General features: G+C 37.8%; 1 protein-coding gene across 4 annotated transcripts in view; it reads right to left on the bottom strand.

Moving 5' to 3' along the window:
• The window catches only part of KCNK2 (potassium two pore domain channel subfamily K member 2), a 141210-nt gene that overhangs the window by 55491 nt on the left and 66943 nt on the right, over positions 1 to 18776 (bottom strand). For all 4 annotated transcript variants that reach the window (XM_076334568.1, XM_076334567.1, XM_076334570.1 and 1 more), the window contains one exon: positions 9416 to 9533. In XM_076334568.1, coding sequence (XP_076190683.1) covers positions 9416 to 9533 — 118 coding nt within the window. The remainder of the gene's footprint in view (positions 1 to 9415; positions 9534 to 18776) is intronic.

The raw sequence follows: 18776 nt of genomic DNA, 5'->3' as shown, positions 1-18776 counted from the left end.
TTTATCACTTTTTTATCCTCTTTATCTTAAGCACTGCATACACAGATTATACGCATGTTACTGTAGAAATAAACTTGTATCCCTGAAAAATATGGATTTCTAACCCACGCTGAGATGTGAGCTAGAACTTTGCTTGCAGTCATACCAACTGAGGCAGATCTTGCAAAAAAGGATGACACCAGAGGGTGAAATTTTCCAAAGCATCAAGAGGATTCAATACAGCAAAAGACTCGCTGAAAAAAGTTAATGGATTTTGTTAATTTCCCCTTCGCCTGTATTTCTACCCAGATTCCCTTTTAGTTTCTCAGTTTTTTTAATGGAACCAAGCTGCTGGCAATAATGAGAAATCTGTAAAATAAAGAGAGCTCTCAGTGTATTAAAAAAACACTTTTATAAAATGCTAATGGATATTCTCATGCACTGTAGTGATACTTTAATGCTATTTTATTCCATAATGCTGGTAGCACAACACATCAGATTTTATACTACTGGCAGTTCACTTTTTCAAGAAATCTTTAAGCCCTTCTAGGCTATCAGTATAACTTCCTTTCCATATTCTTTGACAAAAAAAAAAAAGAAAAAAATAGTTATCTTTCCAATATCATTGAAATAGAACCCATCATTTTTTAATTCCAGCTGTCAGGGATGGTACAGCCCAGTTTACATACAAACATTTGAGTGATAGGGGGCTAAGAGTCTGCCCTGGCCCACCAAGCCTTTTCTTCAGCAGATCCTAGGTCTCCAATTCAGTACCCCACTGGAACATCCAGGCCCAGCTATTCCCCATGAGCACTAGCCCCTGCCCTGCTCCAACCAGTCAGAGTGCCAAGGGGCATTCCTGGGACTTGTGAGCAGATGTACAGTTGATGTGTACATCGAGCAAAGCCTCAATACAACACAAGCAATCTTCTTCAGATCTTAGTTTGCAGAAGAGAAACCACCTCATCCTACATTCAGGTCAATGTGATAGGCAAACAGAGTGGGACTTAACGTTAGGCAGCTTCTCACCTGGTATAAAGCAATATGCTATTTGGCCAGGTTTGTCAAACTGCTCAACAAGAGATCTTCAAGTCTTCAGAACCCAGAACTTGTGCTAAAGGCACCTAAAACATGCCTTGCTTTCTGAAGTGAACAGTAGGCAGGAACTCCAGCTGAGATAGTCAGCTTCACTTTCAAAGGAGGTTACAGCCCAACACGCTACTCTTACATTGTTAGTCTCAAAAAAAAAAAAAAAAAATCTGGCATTGATTATGTCTGCCATTCCCTTTTTAAAAGCTGGTCCTGTTTAGCAGCTCAACTAAACAGTAAGTGCAAACAGCTGTGAATAAAGCAGCACATGATGGTAAATGGTAAACAGCTTAACACGGTCAAAAGGGAACTTACCAACAGATCTTCCTGATGGGATATACACGCTACATACAGGTGCTTTTATTTTGACCTCTAAACCCTACACACTCAGTGACTCCAACTTTGTTACTTCTTGTTTAGTAGAAACAAAGCACAAAGCATTCACTTTTTTCTGTATTTTCCAAAATCTTGTGCCTCTGTTTGCTTATAGGATTTGAGGTTCTCATGGTTGGCTGCACCGCTCCTGATGCAATTACAAAAATAAACAAAAAGGGAAGCAGGAAATAATTTCATTCATCCTAGCATTCTGCAAACAGTGTAACCATATTCAGCAATTCTTCCTGGCAGCCTTTCCTTTATTGATAACAACGAGCTTTCATAACCTGGAAATTAAAATGGACATGATCGGGAGGCTCAGAAACCCTATACTGATCAGCCAGTGACGAGAAATCTGAATAAAGAAAAAAAAAATCCAGTTCCATTAGCACACTAGCATTAACAGAGTAAGCTGCGAAACCTTCAGCGCTCATTTGCAGTGTAAATTGGGGACTGTGCCACAACTGACAAACTGACATTTTCACTCCACAGCAAGACCCCAGCAGAACTGCGTTAAGTGTAGTCTGTTGTTTAGGAAATTACAGAAGGTACAAAAGAGTGATGGAAAGCTGCATACCTGGCAATTTGTTTTAACACAACTTTTTACTGATTTTGAGGAAAAGGACGATTAAAAGGTCAGAATGTACAAGCACATCAAACTGCAAAAATGGTACGTCCTCCTCCTTGCTTGGCAAGATCCAACAATAAATAGACACCACACCAAAATAAAACCAGCAGTGCTGCCTAGCAGGAAGCTCATCAATGAAATTAAAAAGGCTTTTCTGACAAAACCAATTTTTAATGAAATCACATCAATGTTGAAAAACATTCCAGGTGGTCAGAAAAATATTCCAGAATATAAACACAGTTGGAAACTCAGTGTTACAAGAAAAGTAGTTGGCAGTGCTCTGAATCAGCATTAAAAGACCAAAAATGTTTAAAAAAGGATCAGTGCAAAAAAGGTATAAAAAGTGATATGAAATGTCACTGATGCCACCACCTTCCCTAAACAGACAACATCCCTTTATACCATCCATTGACAAGTTTCTTGTCCAGAATTCAGAACTTACCAGGTCAACAAAAACTCCCCTGTACGTTCACGCTACTGAGAGGCTATATCACCCTAAGCTTTTCTAATATAGCTAATAATTTAAAGTAACAATGTCACCAGAAATACCAGATCCTTTCTGTTACGAATACGGCCCACAGAACGTGCAAGTGCTTGCGATTTACCACATACCCACATGTCAGATACCTGTGTATCAAAACGGGGCTGGTAGAAAAAACAGCACTTCTCTCTGTAATTAAAGCTGTGTATCATTCTATAAACTTGCACTTCTTCAATTTCAGAGTGACCCTTAGTGTTGTTGAGTATTCTAGCATGTGCAGGAAAAAAAGGGGTCTTCTCCTTCTCTTAGTCTCCGTCATTTTGGTCAATGAGGCTCAATTTCTTTTCTCTGATTTGCTCATTCAATTTAATTCAATTTTTCTGATATACAAGCCCGCAATGTCTCTAACTGAGCTCTTCATCTAATATAATTTCCTTTCAGCTCTTCACCATGGTCCTTCCTCCACCACTGTTCCAGGTTCCCTAGCTCCCAGCAGTTTTATCCTAATTATTACTTCTGAAGCTTGTACAGTCCAAGTGTTATTTCCTCAGCATTAGAGTCAGATGAGCCCTCTTTCTTGCTGCCTGAACAAATGCAGGAGAAAATTGAGGGCATAGTGGTAATACACTCTCTACTCACTGTTCCTGGGAGAAATAATTACAGAGGAAATCTTGTTTAGTCGCTACTGTCCTGGGAGAGAGTATGCTCAGTTCAGATGAAATATTTGGAGAATTTCATTGCCAAATCTTAACAGGTCTCCCCAGAGCACGAGTGAACCACTATTTGTCAACAGCCAATAACTGGGTCAAATTCAGACACTTTTTCACAGGAGCAACAAAAGAAGCAAAGGAGATAAATTAGAATGGAACAAACAGAGACTAAAAAGCTATTTTAGCTCTAACATCTTCTATTAAGAACAGCAGCATGGGGATGTGAAGGTAAGCACAACGCTAACCTAGAGGAAAGATTGAATTCTGAAGAGATCTCAGGGGGATTTTTTTTAAACAACATAGTTCTTTCTGTTGACATTTTATCAGATGAGATATACATATTTAACACACTTTGAGAGTCGATATGAAATCACGGTGAGACAGCAGGAGTTTTCGGCGGAGTCCTCTGCAGAGTAAGAGATAGAAGGAGCATTTCCACCTCATTCCCCAGCAACCTCTTTAGCACGTCTCTCGCTACCACATTTTCACAGACCATAAATCTTAATCGCTTTTTTTCTGCATTGCTCTGCAGCTCGTCTTATCAACTGGTTATACTCAGCTTTGCCACACACATACCCCTGCTAGAAGCTATATGAAATCTGGACACATGCATCCAGGCTACTAGTGGAGGATAAGATCCATGACCTTGCCTTAATGAAACTTTACCTGTTGCTTTGGAAAGGGACCCAAAGAAGATTATTTCAAGTTGAGGAGCCTTGAAAGAAACAGGTCCTCAGAAGCCATATACTCCAATGTCCACCGTGTAGTCAAGTTCATTTAAGTCATAGTCCCAAATGCAGATTTGAGTACTGATATGATGGAGAAAATCACATATCGGAATATTTTTCAGGCAAATGTATTTTATGTTTTTTACTTTTAGGAGTTTTTCACCAACCCCCTCCTCAATCGCCTCAGCATTTGCACTTCACTCGTTTTTGCTTGCTTCTTCTCTCTTCCCTTTCAAATACACAAACAGAAATCCCAGCATTTATATTCTGATAAGCAAATTGGAGTAAACTTTTCAAATGAAATTTTTATGCTCATCCTCGATAGCTCTGTTTCTTTGGTGGCACAAACAAACAAAAAAAGAAAACCGTTCTAACATAAGTATGTGATGCTTCTTACTTTTCTGAACTAAGGGAACAAATTTTTCAACGTCATTTACAATTTTGTATCTTTATGATTATCTGACATAATAGGTAACACATTTGATTATCAACAATATTTGTCTTTTTATAACATCAAACATATTTTGTATATTTTAGTTATTAACACATTATTCTGGTACTTTGTATTTCAAAAATGCAGTGAAATGGTGCCAGAAGGGACAGACTTAGCAGCAGGATTTTATTATTGTTTCAAATCAATAAGCAATGTAATAAGACTTTTTAAAATACCCTGCCTTCACAAGAAAAGCTTGTGTTCAGGCAGTGGGAAAATGGCAGAAAGAAATATTCCTTACAGTGAAATTGCATTTGAAGGTATATAACTAATTGCAACTCTAAAAGTGACAAATCAAGTTCAGATTTCTAGTCAAAAAATATTAATATTTTTTTCAGAATCTTAGCTGCTTGCTATTCACAACTGTTCCCTAAAACATAAATATTTACAATTTGTTTCTTCTTTAAAAAAAGATTCACATTGCTTTGCACCCTTTAATAACAGTTGCTAGGCTTTTGGACCCAAAAAACATAACCGTATTACCATAGCTAGCTGCATGAAGCTAAGTTAAAGACTTGAGTCATGAGTGAACTTCTCAAGAGGTTCAGTTTCCAGTGCATATGAGAAGTTCGGGTTCAAAAATCAAGGGCTGGTGAAAAAAAGTGGAAAAGGACAAAAAGAAATTATGTGTTCTTCCTTTTTAGATTTGTAGACGCAGTTATTAGCAACTATTGGATTCGGACATCAGTATGGCTGCAAAGTATCCTTGAGCGCTAAGGTATTAACGGAGCTCCGGGAGCTCACCCCCGTGTAGACCTGGCTCTGTTTGAAAGAATGCGCTCTGGCAAACCACAGCTACCAGTCAGGTTGCTGGCACTCCCGACATGCTCACAACTGCTATTCAAGATATTCCATCTTCCAGGAGTCTGAGTAAGTGCCCTTTCCACTATATGTCTACTTGCAGTGCTTGAAAAAGTCATTACAGACTGGCTGGAATAACAGCAGAAATAATACAGCTATTTTAGATGAAGATCCATAGGAGTCTAGTAGAGGCTTTCATGATACGGTTTCTGATATTACAGTTGACACTACATTTTTTATGTGCTGAGACAGCAGTCATTTGGGAAAACAACTGCTAAGCTCAAGGCCTTGGCATGTCTACTTTGTTTTTTCGTATTTCTAGACACAGGTCTCAAGCCTGCAGTAAGAGAGGTCTCCTTTCCTACCCTGCTGCCAATATAAAACTTTCTCGGCCCCTAAAATATAAGTTGTTTGGGGGGAAGCGGGGTGTGCACAGGTTGTGTCTGTATGCCCATTTCTGAGTTAAGCTACCTATTGAAGGAAATGATCTAGAGGATAAAAAATATGCACAGCGCCAACAATGAGCTCTCGGAATAAAAATAAGTGACATAAAGATTATTTTCTCCTCTTCCTCAGCACTATCTCCAGCTTTATGATTGAGTTACCGTTTTTTCTTGCTTTTCTTCTCAACTTTCTTTTTCCTTTTCTTTGGACATGTGGTCTTAGAACAGGACTGACTGGATAATGACATTTTCAGGTAGAAAAATAGAGTATCTATCTATCTTTTGTGCTTTGCAGCATGCACAGTATCCCAGGGAACAATGCAACAATATTTTTCATAGACAACTTTTGCATTCCTATTTCATCTTGTTACCCTTTTCCCTCTTAGGGACTGTCTGAAACTGCTCCATACGCACAGGGTAATCACGTAGTTTCACATTTCTTTGTTGAGACGAGGCGTATTTGTTCTAGAAACATATCCACAAGCGAGAACACCTAACTAAGCAAGCCAAACCTATAACCAGTGAGGTCCCTTCCTGAAACAAGTTTTATGCTGTTGCACATTAGTAAATGCAAAGCCAAAACCAACCTACTCAGACATGGAAAAAAAAGCTACAAAGGATCTTTTGTAAATAAAGTCTTGTGAAATTGTTTGACCCTGACCTCTCAACTAAATCCATTTCTTAGGAAAGATCTAGTAGCAGTTTGACAGATTATGTTCTATTAAAACTGAGTTTATTAATTTTATAATATGCACTGTGGCATTTATTGGATAACATGAAGGATTGTAAGAGAATTAAAAAACCTGTTAAATAAACATCAAGCCATGCTTTCTCTAGTGTTACCTCTGCTTCTGTTACCTGGCTTTGAAGCTCAATAGATTTGCACATCCCCATCACAGAGCCTTTCAGCAGCCCACAGGAGACCCAGAAGAGTAAGAAACTACAGATAGTTCTGGACTGCTGCCAATAGCCACCAAAATACACGGTCAATATTTTTCACTTAAATGTTCATCACTACTGTGATACAATAATAACAGTAACTGTAAACCAATAACATTGCTTAGGGAAGTGCTAAAGGCTTTATTTATTATCCCCTCTCCCCAGGAACCGAATACTTGTGGGATCCAAGTGCTACTGTCATTAAAGAAAGGTTTGGGAAACACTATCCATAAATAAACTCTTGGTTCCATTTGAATTTCTTAGATTCCGAGATATCACCAGGAGGAGTGTGGGCTAAATGATAAGGTAAAATTATAGTAATAAGAGGTTTGGAAAGTTAGAGAATCTGCTGCAACACTGGGAAGCTATCATTTTCTCTAAATGGTAGTAATCTTTTTTTCTTCTATTCAAGTACTTCTTAAGGTATAAGAATACAGTCTAAGGTATACAGTCTAGAGGACATAATATTTATAAATGTTATTCATATTCATAAAATCACTTTTACAAATTATTTCTGTAAAGTTGTTTTATGAATTTATAAGGTCCTCTCTTTGTCTATAGAGAATATCTGTAGTGTTTGGCTGAAACCTATGGCAACTCTCTGGAGATGCTCATAAACCGCATTTTCTCCGCTTGAGAAATTAAAATATCAAGTTACATGATAACCATATGCCCCCTAATTGGAAGGAATGCCTTCATTTTCAAAAGGTTACTCATATATGAAAAGATACTGCTCTGAACACAAAATCACTTGATGGCACGTAATAATATAAAAAATAAGGGAAAGAACACCCAACTTTTACGCTTGTCACCATTTTACCAGGAAAGTCACAATTCCAAGGGCTTTTCATGACAGCTCCGCCTGCTGTCACACTGCAAGCCCTGTGAACCATCGGGAAGATGGTTCGTAGCAGTAAGACAATGCCAACCACACTATGGCTTTCATGTAGGCATGCTGTCCTCAGGTCCTAAGAAACAAAGCTTAAAACTGCAACTGACTGGGAGCTTCCCATCAGAAAGGGTCTCTGATGAAAAACACAGTTAGTCCAAAGCCAAAATATTTTACGGAAGTTTTTTTCCCCTAGATTTTCTCAGTTTTCTATCACAAAACCTGAAATAAATATTTACAGTTGCCTACTCTGACCTGATTCTGACGACTCTGGTTTGCAGAAATCACCTGAAATATTAATTTTCAAATGTATTTCCTATTGGGTTATCTTGCCTCTTGGGGACAGCGGATCTGTGGCCTGGATGCTTTTGCAGATCCCTCTCTCTCCTCTAAGCAGGACTCACACATTTTTCAGTTGAATCAGGTCAATAAATTAAATCAGGAAACATTTTTATTTAGAAAAGCCTTAGTTTTACTTAGAAACAAAATAGTGAAACAAAATGTTCCACTGCTTTAAAATAATTTTTGAATCATTTAATTCCTTGAACATTTGTCATACATTAACTTTTATCCTCATTTGGAACTGAAACAAAGAGTAAGCACTTTCTACAGGACCATGGATACTTACTTACAACATAAAGTTTTGTGCTGTCAGAAGAGGATAACATAAGACTGATCATAAAGCTATCCTTTCAAGGTTCTTGCTTTTCGTGATTATAATCTGTGAAAATTACAATTTTCAATACTTGTTTTTTTACTACCTTGTGGACCTACTACTATAAAATCATTGTTTGTTACGAACCTCGGGGTGGTAAAAGTTTCACTCTGTTTTCACTAAACCTGTGTTTCAGTTATTCTAGATGTGAAAAAATATTACACATAAACATAAGACTTCTATATAGACATGTAAGTACTCAAACACACAAAAAATATAGTACTCATGCACTTCTACATAAAGAAGGAACAAAGGTACATGTAACACTTGAAAGAACATCCCCTTCCATCACAATATGCTTATAAATATTACATAGAGATAATTATTGTAACAGTGCTACAATTCCATATACATTACTCTCATAATGTAGGTCTTAAATTTTTCTCATTTGATTGCTTCTTCAAATTTCCAGCCACCTTTGTGGATGCCCCTTCTATGATCTGTGAGCTACCCTACATCTTTGAACTGTATACCATGTGCGCTATATTGTAGTCAAAGGGAAGAAACTGAAAAATCAAACGCTGCTCCTATTCACACCTGCTCAGAGGGACCGTGGCTCTCAAATGCAGAAAGGATCCAGAAAACTCCCTGGGCTTGTGAGCACGGATAAATCACCCTACAGCTTTGGACTTCTCTGAATGCAACAGAAACCTCAAAGCAAGCCTTTGAATGTACATCTGCCTGTCAATACAACACTCATGACTGATTAAATTAAGCTGAAGTGAATCTTTTCCATGTTCTCATCTTTTTCAGAATTTAGAGAAAACAACAATGCAGAATGGGATTACACAGACTTGAAATTCCATACATCTCAGTCAAGGTTTAATGCACATGTGCTTTAAATCATGCCCTATTTAACACTTGTGATTACACAGTTGACCAGATTCCCCCCAGAAAATGTTTCCACAACCTCTTCTAGTCACCTCGCAGAAATATACAGCAACATTTTTCTTCTACAGAAGAATCATTTACTCAGCTAGGGATCCTTACAGACAGCTATAATTTCTGCCCCTGCAGCTAAAAAGTAACTCTCTACTTTAAACCAGAAGATTTGGAAGATTTACCATTAACAAATATATGTACACACTGGAAATCAAAAGAGTTTCAGCTCATTTACTATGAAAAGATAATAAGCTGTGTCCTACCTATGGTGGTAATAACAGTGCCAGCAAAGAAGAAGGAACTTCCCAAGTCCCAGTGACTGATCTGAGTAGTTGTGTTTCCTAAAGGTATGATTCCTGCATTTATTGCTGCCACTACTTGCTGCAAGTTTAAAAAGATTTTTGTCAATATTCATGAAACAATGGTATTAACATACAATACACAGTATATTGATTAAATCACTTATTTCATCCAAGCAATAAACCGGAAAAGGATCAGCGTTGCTCTGCTCAAGTTTTATCATTCAGTCAGGCTACAATTTAATCTTCAGCAGACACCCCAAGCACTTCAGTACGCAGCCGAGCTGTGAACTCCAGACCACTAAGGAGAATGCAAAATCCACAATATCAGTAAGAGCATCACCTTAGCTAGATGGCAAACACAATTATTTTTACTGCTTCAACTATTTGGTGAAGAAAAATATGCATTAGATAAAGATTTACAATGAGAGTTTCCCAAAATATTCCTCTATTGAGTTAGGCAAGCAAATGTACTTCTTAAAACACAGTCATTTTAAAACGCCAAGAAAAAATGCCCATGCATTGTTTTGGATCAAATGAACTCCAATTAATTAAAACACTTCTGTAGAACAGATAATTCAATAATTAATGATTAACAATTACACTTACGGTTATAAAACTTTCACTATATTAATAAAAAATTCAGAGTCAAATATCAAACGTGTACCTCTAAGTTCATACAACTATATACTTCATAAGTGTCGTTCTTGAAAAATTCAGTTCTAGCAGCTAAAATGAACAAGCTTGCCACTAGTGACATTTTCATAGTCTCGAGAAATATGAAACATTTCCTATTTCAGCAGTCACCTACTGTAAATTCTTATCACAAAAAGTATTCCTGTTTAGTTATATCTCTATTGCAGATATATACCAGTATTTGAGTTAAACAGTACACATCAAGAAAAAATATTTTTAAACTTGCAATAAATATTTTAAGGAATGTAAGTTATCATTTCATTCCGAAACTTTAAAACAGGACTTATTTCATAATCATGATCCTTAGAATAATAATTGGTGTTTAACAAAAGAACAACAGAGGAAGCAATACTGCAAAGCTAAAATGAACATTTTAACTAACTAATAGTTTCTGCTTGGCGAGTTGGCCAACCATGATTATGCACATAAAGATATTCAGCAATAGGGCAGACCAGAATGGTTTTCCGTGTGGGCAGACTGTTGCAGAGGAACGGTGTTGTGCAGTAGCAATAATTTTTTCAATCCCAAAATACACTGATGATTTGCAAATGAAAACATCTTTGTTTCTAAACAGTGCCCATGGAAGTCAGTTGATCTGGACAGAAATGACAAAATGCCACCACTGCATTAACCAGGCCATCGATATTTCATGACGGGATCTCAACTTCAATCCACCATTTCCAGTTTACCATTTTCAAAGCTCAGATGCACAAAGTAGCCATTTTAAAGTCCACAGCTGCATCTCCACAGCCACAGGGATCTTGCTGCCACACCTACGCCATTTTCAACATCCAGGGTTGTCAACAGAAGGCCAGCTGGGGTATCTTTACATAGACTTTACACTGTTATCTTCTCTACCTTCAACTCTTTTCATTTTAACTTTTTTTTAAAAACACTAGAAAGGCAGACATCAAAGATGTGGAATTTTCAGTCCTACTGAGGAAGGAGAAAGGATGGGGAAAGGGAAGGGGAAGAGAGTTTAATTTTCCTTTGCGTTGGAAGAATAAAGCTTCTTCTACATTTGTACATCACATACAGCTTGGCAATAGTAAATACAGCAGCACGGATGCTGACAGGTGTTTACATTACTGTAGGAAGGGACATACAGACTAAACAGCATGTGGAAACCATCCCTTGTATTGATTTTATAATTTACGCAATACAGATATTCCTTTGACTTATAAACCCCGGTGTGCTGCATTATAAAGCCTACTGAATACATTTTGAGTAGTTTCATTTCAGTGGACTAAGAACTTTCACCACAAGTCCTTGTACCTGCAAATGGGAACATGCTCTCCAGTGAGGACATCATATGGTAAAGCACTGGATCAATATAATTTTATGGGGTCGTTCATGTTTTATTACAGTTTATTGTACTGGATGAACACACTACCCAGAGCAACGCACCTGCTCAGGCAGTCTGGCAAGACCAAGTTTTATACAGATCCAGATGTAAAATGTTTTCAGAGCTTTATGTCATCACTACACATTTTCGAAGCCGTACTACCTCAACGTCTTTTATGTGAAAGGTGTGCCAATCTAAAATGCTCGAAGATCCATTACAGCTATGTATTTCTTAATTGCACTATACTGTACTTACAGACTTCCAGGAAAAAAGATACAACTTAACCCAAAACTACTCTGTTGGGTCAGACTTAACAAAACACAACAGATGGCAACAAAAGACAATTAGCTGCTATTATTATGTCTCTGATTTTTGCCAACTGCTAATTAGGAAAAGAATCAGGGCAAGCGGGCAAGTGATGCTTTCTCTTCATACAACCTCCTAGCTTCTAACTAAGCACAGTTTTAGGGACTTTCTGAGTGGGAGGCTGCATCTGCATCACGGTGTTCAGATAGGTTTGGGTGGATCATTTTACCATGAATTTATCTAACTACTTTTGGAGCTCACTTGTATTTTGGGAGCCAAGTCATTCTGTGGCAGTAAGTTCTGCAATTTACTTGTGGATCGTTTAAAAAGCATTTCCCTTTTGAGATTTTTATGTGCTTCAAAGTAATTTTGTAAGTTCTTATGTTATGAGAAACACTTGAATAGCAATTTCTTATTTGTCTCCTTCAAGAAATTAATGATCTTATAGACCCATCAGCCGCCTCTTTCTTCCGAATTAAAGCCTCTTTCTTATTAAATAATATATTTAGCTATTTAAATAAATCTGTTGAATATTGTATATAAGTAGTAATTTTTTATTGCCAGTATTTCTCATTGACTTTCTTTGTACCTTTACTGATTTACCTTATCGATTGTTTTAAACACAGTTTTAGTCATAAAGGGCCAGATGATGCCTTCTTCATCACTGGGTTATAAAGTTTCCAAACACACGCTATTATGCTTTCTCCTGCACTGTTCCCATGTTTGGGAGGAGCCAGCCTTAAACACTAACAAAGCTGCTGCATGATATTCCTTCAGTCTTCTGTAAGAGTCTTCCTTACTAACAAAGATGACAGTTAGGTAAGGTTGCTGGTTTACTGAGATCAATACTACTATCTCATAAAGTCTTCGAATGCTGCCTGCAGATTTTTCGGGAGGGGTAACTGCATTTTCAGTTCTTTGGATCAGAGGACGTCTTTTCTTCTTAGTTTGGTCAGTGCCTATGAGCAGATCCTCATCTAAGACTATTCCCAAGCATAATTTTAAAAGAAAATAATATATAGCATAACTCCTAACATATGTACCTTTCAGGGTACTAATTTCAGGGTAGCATCTTCTTTCTGACTACGTCCACTGCACAAACTTACCTGGAATATTGGATATTAGCATTTCCTTAGCCCGGAATAAAAACCCGGGCTCATGCAGCAGGTTTCCACTAACTTCACTAAGGGCCAGGATCTCACCCTCAGTGTTCAAAAAGCATGCTATTCATTGTCAGTGGTGATAGATTCCATTTTCTCTGCCACTTTATTCTTGGTCTTCAGCCTTTTTTCTTGACTGATGCCTTACTACTAGAGCAAGCACAACCACTTCATTTGTCACAGTCATTCTTTCCTTCCTTCATAACTTCTGTCACCTGAGCCCTTCAGCTTACCCTAACTTATACAATAGTGATAGTAACTCTGTGCATTTTGAGTCTCGAAACAGTTAGAATCATGAAAACTCTATATAATCTGTACATTTATTACATGTTGCAGCTTGTAAACACTTTGTGTGATCTTAACACGGGAATTTCTTGACTTTCAAAAAATTACAGTATTAAAGTTTACTGACCACCTCAGTGGCAATTTTTCTAGTTTTTCTTATTTTTATTCCATATACAAACTAAATTCTGACTTAAAAACCAGTTTCACTTCAGTACTACAGAACCAGACAGCATTAGAATAGGGATTGGACAGTTTCAATTCTTAAACTATGTAGATTATTTCACTTGCCTTACCTTCTTCCAGAGCATTTGTCTACTAGTTCTTTAAGATGAGATGACTGAGGACTGAGCAGAGGAGGGGTCACGCAGCACATGGCACCCAATCAAGGCCTCAGTGTGCAATGATTTTAACAATAATATTATATGGCTAGAGTAAAAGTAATAGGTTTTTCACCATTTGCTCTTCTTTAATTGTCTGTCTTTATAATGGTGAAAATGTGGGTTTTTTTAAAAAGAACTGAGATAAAATTTTCAAATATCTAAAAATTTTAGGAACTTAATTCCCATTTTTTAAGTTACGTGGATTCTTAGGCTAGCTCTGTACTGTACCTTAGGACAGGCATGAGTTGTGTCTAAGTAAGTGCAAGTCCTAACTTGTACTACATGCAAGCTACCTGGCTTTACACCCATCTTTGGGAATAAGCTTTAATGGACCACCAGAGAAAAGAGGCAGAGACGCCTGAGCCCAGAATGGATAGGCCAGGCATGACCTGCCTTACTTTCAAAAACAGGACCCGAGCTCCATTGACACATAAGCAGTGCATTCAGGCTGTACTTTTTTGCTTTAAATCAGAACACTGGGAAAAGGAGAGTGATAATATAAAATCTCATTTTAATTGAACGTCAGCTTTTCATTTCCTATATAATTTAGAAACACTTTCTGCTAAATACATTGCTCAGTTTTGTATTCTCACATCCCTGCATTCATACAGATATCTGTCCATAGAGGCCACGCTGAGCTACCTTTGCAGATTAAGACACAGAATTTTGTGACTTTTTTCTGTCAAAACAAGAGATAAAACAGCCTTTCAAACAGCACAGTCATTCTGTGAAAACAGAAGACAATTCTCCTAGGTCAGGGATTTCAACCTCTGGTCCTCTGACCCTGCAAGGAGTCAATGGAGGTGACGGACAAAAGCCAGCCTGTTGGCAGCAGAGCTACATTCAGTAAGCAGGGGTCCACAGGGGCAATACAGAGAGGTTATAAACTGAGAAGGCTAGCCTCTGGTAGTCTACCACTGTCTCATACAGGGATCAGGCAGAAACGAGTATGTGCCAAGCCAGTCGTCCTAATAGTCACCTCCTTGTTCCACACCAGGCTCTTAATACGTGCTTTTGTACCATCTTCCAGTCACTTTACTTTTATGAAATGATGTAACACAACACTTCATTACTCTCAGCTTTTCTATCCAAAGATTAAAATAGAAGCACCTTAAATTATGCTTCTGATAAAATACGAGCGTGCAGTCTTTCGTTACCCAGCTTGTCAGGACCTAGCTCGTGCTTCCTGGCAATCATTTAACAAGCAATGTCAAAAAGTCAGATATGCCTCAAAGTTTCTGGAAACTCATTTCTCAGCCTGGATTTCCTCCTTCACTGTCCTGCTGCCATTTGACAAGAGCAATCTCTCACTCTCCAGTATAATGATAAATCTCATATGGCCCAGCTACTGCATGAGTCCTGCGTTTTTATTTCAGCTTTGGTTTACAAAGAATGGAAATCCTAGTTCTTTGTTCAGAGGGACACTAGGATGCTTTTAACACTTGGCAAACAACTCTCCAGCCTCCAAAAGCACATGCTTTTGAGCCTTGCTGTTGAAAGAGATTGCAATGATGTTTGTATTATAATTCTGTGACTCCATGTTTTTCTTTTTAGTTTGCACAACATATGACTGTAATCTGCACTGGAGACTAGTACCCAACACGTTGAAGAATTGAAGAACTCTTGTCACCCTATGTTCACAATCTACTTGAACTAAAAACATGTAGAAACATATTGAAATACATTTCTATTTCTAAATATGCATTACAAACAGACTACGTATGTAAATTTTATGTGTGTGCATACATATATATATGTGTGTGTATACCTATACGTTCAGGGAAGAGGACTTTTCTTTGCTTCTTGAGATTAAAGACTGGAAGAATTATGCAGACAGCTGCTCAGCAAAACTGACTTACTAATGAGTCATATCTGCCACCCTTTCTAAGATAAAAGCTGCCGTTCAGATGCATTCAAGCTAGCTAGGTTCTAGGTCCTGTAAAACTGTTTATCTGAAGTAAATGTATCCTTTAAGACCCCCAACACCAGAAGCAGCAAAAAAAGTTAGAAACCAACCTGCTTGAACAAAGAAGTGACAAGGGCAGTTAGAATCTATTTATTATTCTCCCAAAAATCTGTATTGCTCTTATGCTCGTGAAGGATAAAGACTGTGTGCTTGAAAAAATTCCTTTTGGTTTAACCGCCATGTAGAAAATAACTACAGAAAAGGGAGTTGTCCCGTCACTGAAGCGAACGGTCCCAGGCAACAGAAAGTTTGGCAAAAAATTGCCTCCCTCCAGGAGCTAAGTGCAGAGCCAGAAGAGGGGATCTGGCTGTAAGAGGACAGCAGGAACCGGAGCAACCCTAAGCGAGGAGTGCACGCAACCCAGGGGCTTCTGCAGCCCATCCAGACTCGACCACAGCAGGTGGGTATCTGTGTGGAGGACAGGTCTGGGTAAGGTTATGATTGAAGGTCTTTCACAGAGATCTTTTATTTAAAAAAATATTCCTCTGATCTGGGGATACAGGTAGAATTTGGGGGGCTTTACTGTGGAAGAAGACAATAGCATCTGAACGTTTATTTCTGACAAGAGTGAAGCAGAAAGGAAATACTGGAGTGAAAACTAGACTTACAGACTCAGCGAGAGGAAAAGAGAAACAGGACCTTACTGTACCAGTTAGGACTACCTGTATATTTAAAGTTAAGAATACATAAGCTCGAGTGCTTTGACGGGCAGACACCTTACTAAGGACAGACATATGCAGAAGGTAACAAGACAAACTACAGTTCCTGCGCTTCATGTTTTAACTACTTTAAAAGTCATTCATTTCATGTTGCTTTGAAAACACCAACAGGCAGCTCTGCTACTGCTATTTGCAATTTGTCACAAGCTTCATGTCTGACATGCAGACAGTACATTAAAAAACTGATGCAATGGTATTTTGGATCCCCAGATAAATAAATAATATATGCTGCAGCAACAATTTCTTTTATGCTGGTCTATGAATCTTTTCAAGGCTTCAAGATTTACAAAGCATAAACACCTGCTGCTTCCAGGTTAGGATCCAGACATGGGATGGTTCCTTCTTCCCTTTGGAGAGGATGGAAGGAATTGCAAAAGGGAGAGACTAAGAATATTTAGGGTTTAAACTGGTACATTCAAACTCCCTCAAAAAGTTCCTGCTTTAGAGAACCCGTAAGATAGAGCTTATCGGACTGAGAATGTCTATAAATGTTGTGATTCAATGAATGAATAAAATTTGATTCAAGCTTAATAGGCTTAGCTAATAAATATTATATTTGTCTAAATATATTTCCGATTTGTCTGAAAACAAGATCTTTGCATCTCTGTGATTCATTATCTCCAGAAATGATACAGCAAGCTCAAATACCTTCTAATCTCTGGGAAAGAAAGAAGGATTTACACTTCTTTATTTTAACAGTTTTCTACATAATCAGAGAGGTTGCAGCTCAAAGAGCTTATCTGGCTGAAATAAAACAACATATTCCTGAGGATGCAGCAAAATTAGTTTCTTGGGGCTACAATGCAAGTTGTAAAAAACGCTATGAAAAAGACACAAAATCAGCTACTGGTTGGGGTGCAACTTAATGTACTGTAAGAATGAAGCCACAGAAAACACATACTTTCAAGTAAAATATTTTCACAAGAAATTAATCACATAAGAAGCCATGATGACATTCTGGTGATGCCAGTTTGATGAAAGAAACACTGCTCCCATGTCATTCATCACTGTGTCAGGCTTTCCTCAAGAGAGATAAAGAAAAAACCACATTTTTCCTCAAGGGAGATAAAAAGAAAACACATTTTGGTCTCATTCACAGTCTAAGAGATGAATGGAAAGAAAAGGGAGAATGCAGCTGATGCAAATGTAAGATGAAAACAGCCATGGGACATGACTGTGGTCCCCAGCACGGAGAGCTGTTCTCCTCATGTTAACCACAAGCCCACACAGAACCCAAGGAGATCAACTTGTGGGATCAAGGTCAATTCAGCTAATCCTGGTGGTTCATTAATTCTTTTTTTTTTGTTTTAAATGCAAGCACATTTTTGTGGGCATTCAGTTTTCAGAAGAATCCACATACCCTGAAAGTGGCTGGACTTAAAACTCTACAAGAGTCCTTTATCGCTGAGACAGCTTGGTGCAGCACCCTGAAAACTTGTTCAGATTTCGAAATGAAGGCTTTATAAGAAAAAAATTACCACTTGGAACACATTAAAAGATTGTTCTGTTTAGCGTGATACTATTTTTTCCACTTGTTAGGGTTTTCAGAATAAATATATTTGAAGGATGTTTCTGCTAGAGGAACCAGAAATGAGGTATGTTCTGTTATTAACTTAAGTTTCAGTGTACCTTTACTTGAAAACTCTTTGTTAAGTTTCGGAATTAACTCACTAAGATAACTAAAATAATTCACACCAGTTTGCTGGGACACTGTAGATATTTAAAATAATATAACTGAAATGTCTCTTATCTCCAATTTTTGTATGCAAAAATGATACATTAAACAACTTGATGCTTGGGGATTAAAAGGAATTTTTTTTCCATTTTGGTTTATAAAGGTCAACACTAAAACAGTAACTGCTGAGCAATACATAATTAGGTGATATTTATATAAAAAGCTCTTCTCTTTTTTTTAATCAGCTTTCTCTTTGGCAGGGGGACAAATATTTGTCTCTCATTGCCAAGACATCCCACAATGCGCAATACTGGTCACATCCTTATCTCCTAGGAACAACATGAGTTCTGGGGGGTGGAAAGCAAATTAATTTCCCCCCCTATACAGGAATGAGGTGTATGAAACCACAACAATGACAATTTTGCAAAGTTGTTGGATATCATATTCAGTCAGGCTCACCTGTCCCCAGAGGCGAACTCTTAACCCCAAGAGATGTCATAAAGGTATATGCATGTATTTGATGGCTGCGCAGCACTGCAGGAGGACATGCATGCAACCTGAACATCAGCAATGTAACCTAAGATCTCTTTACATTTGCTACTATGCACAGGTGCATAAATACAGCAGATTTTTCTAGGTACTTGGCAATACGCTTTGTGCATCTGAGTTTGGAAACTGTCTCCAACATTTTGAAACGTTTAGCGGCAAGCTTACTATAGGGAACAGTCAACACACTAAAAGAGAACTAGAACTAGATTGAAATAATTAGAGATACAAGTTCTCTAATTAGAGA

The sequence above is a fragment of the Aptenodytes patagonicus genome, chromosome 3 (assembly GCF_965638725.1).
Source record: "Aptenodytes patagonicus chromosome 3, bAptPat1.pri.cur, whole genome shotgun sequence".
NCBI lineage: Eukaryota > Metazoa > Chordata > Aves > Sphenisciformes > Spheniscidae > Aptenodytes > Aptenodytes patagonicus.
Note: the sequence above shows the minus strand (reverse complement) of the source record. Positions and strands in the feature narration are given on the sequence as shown.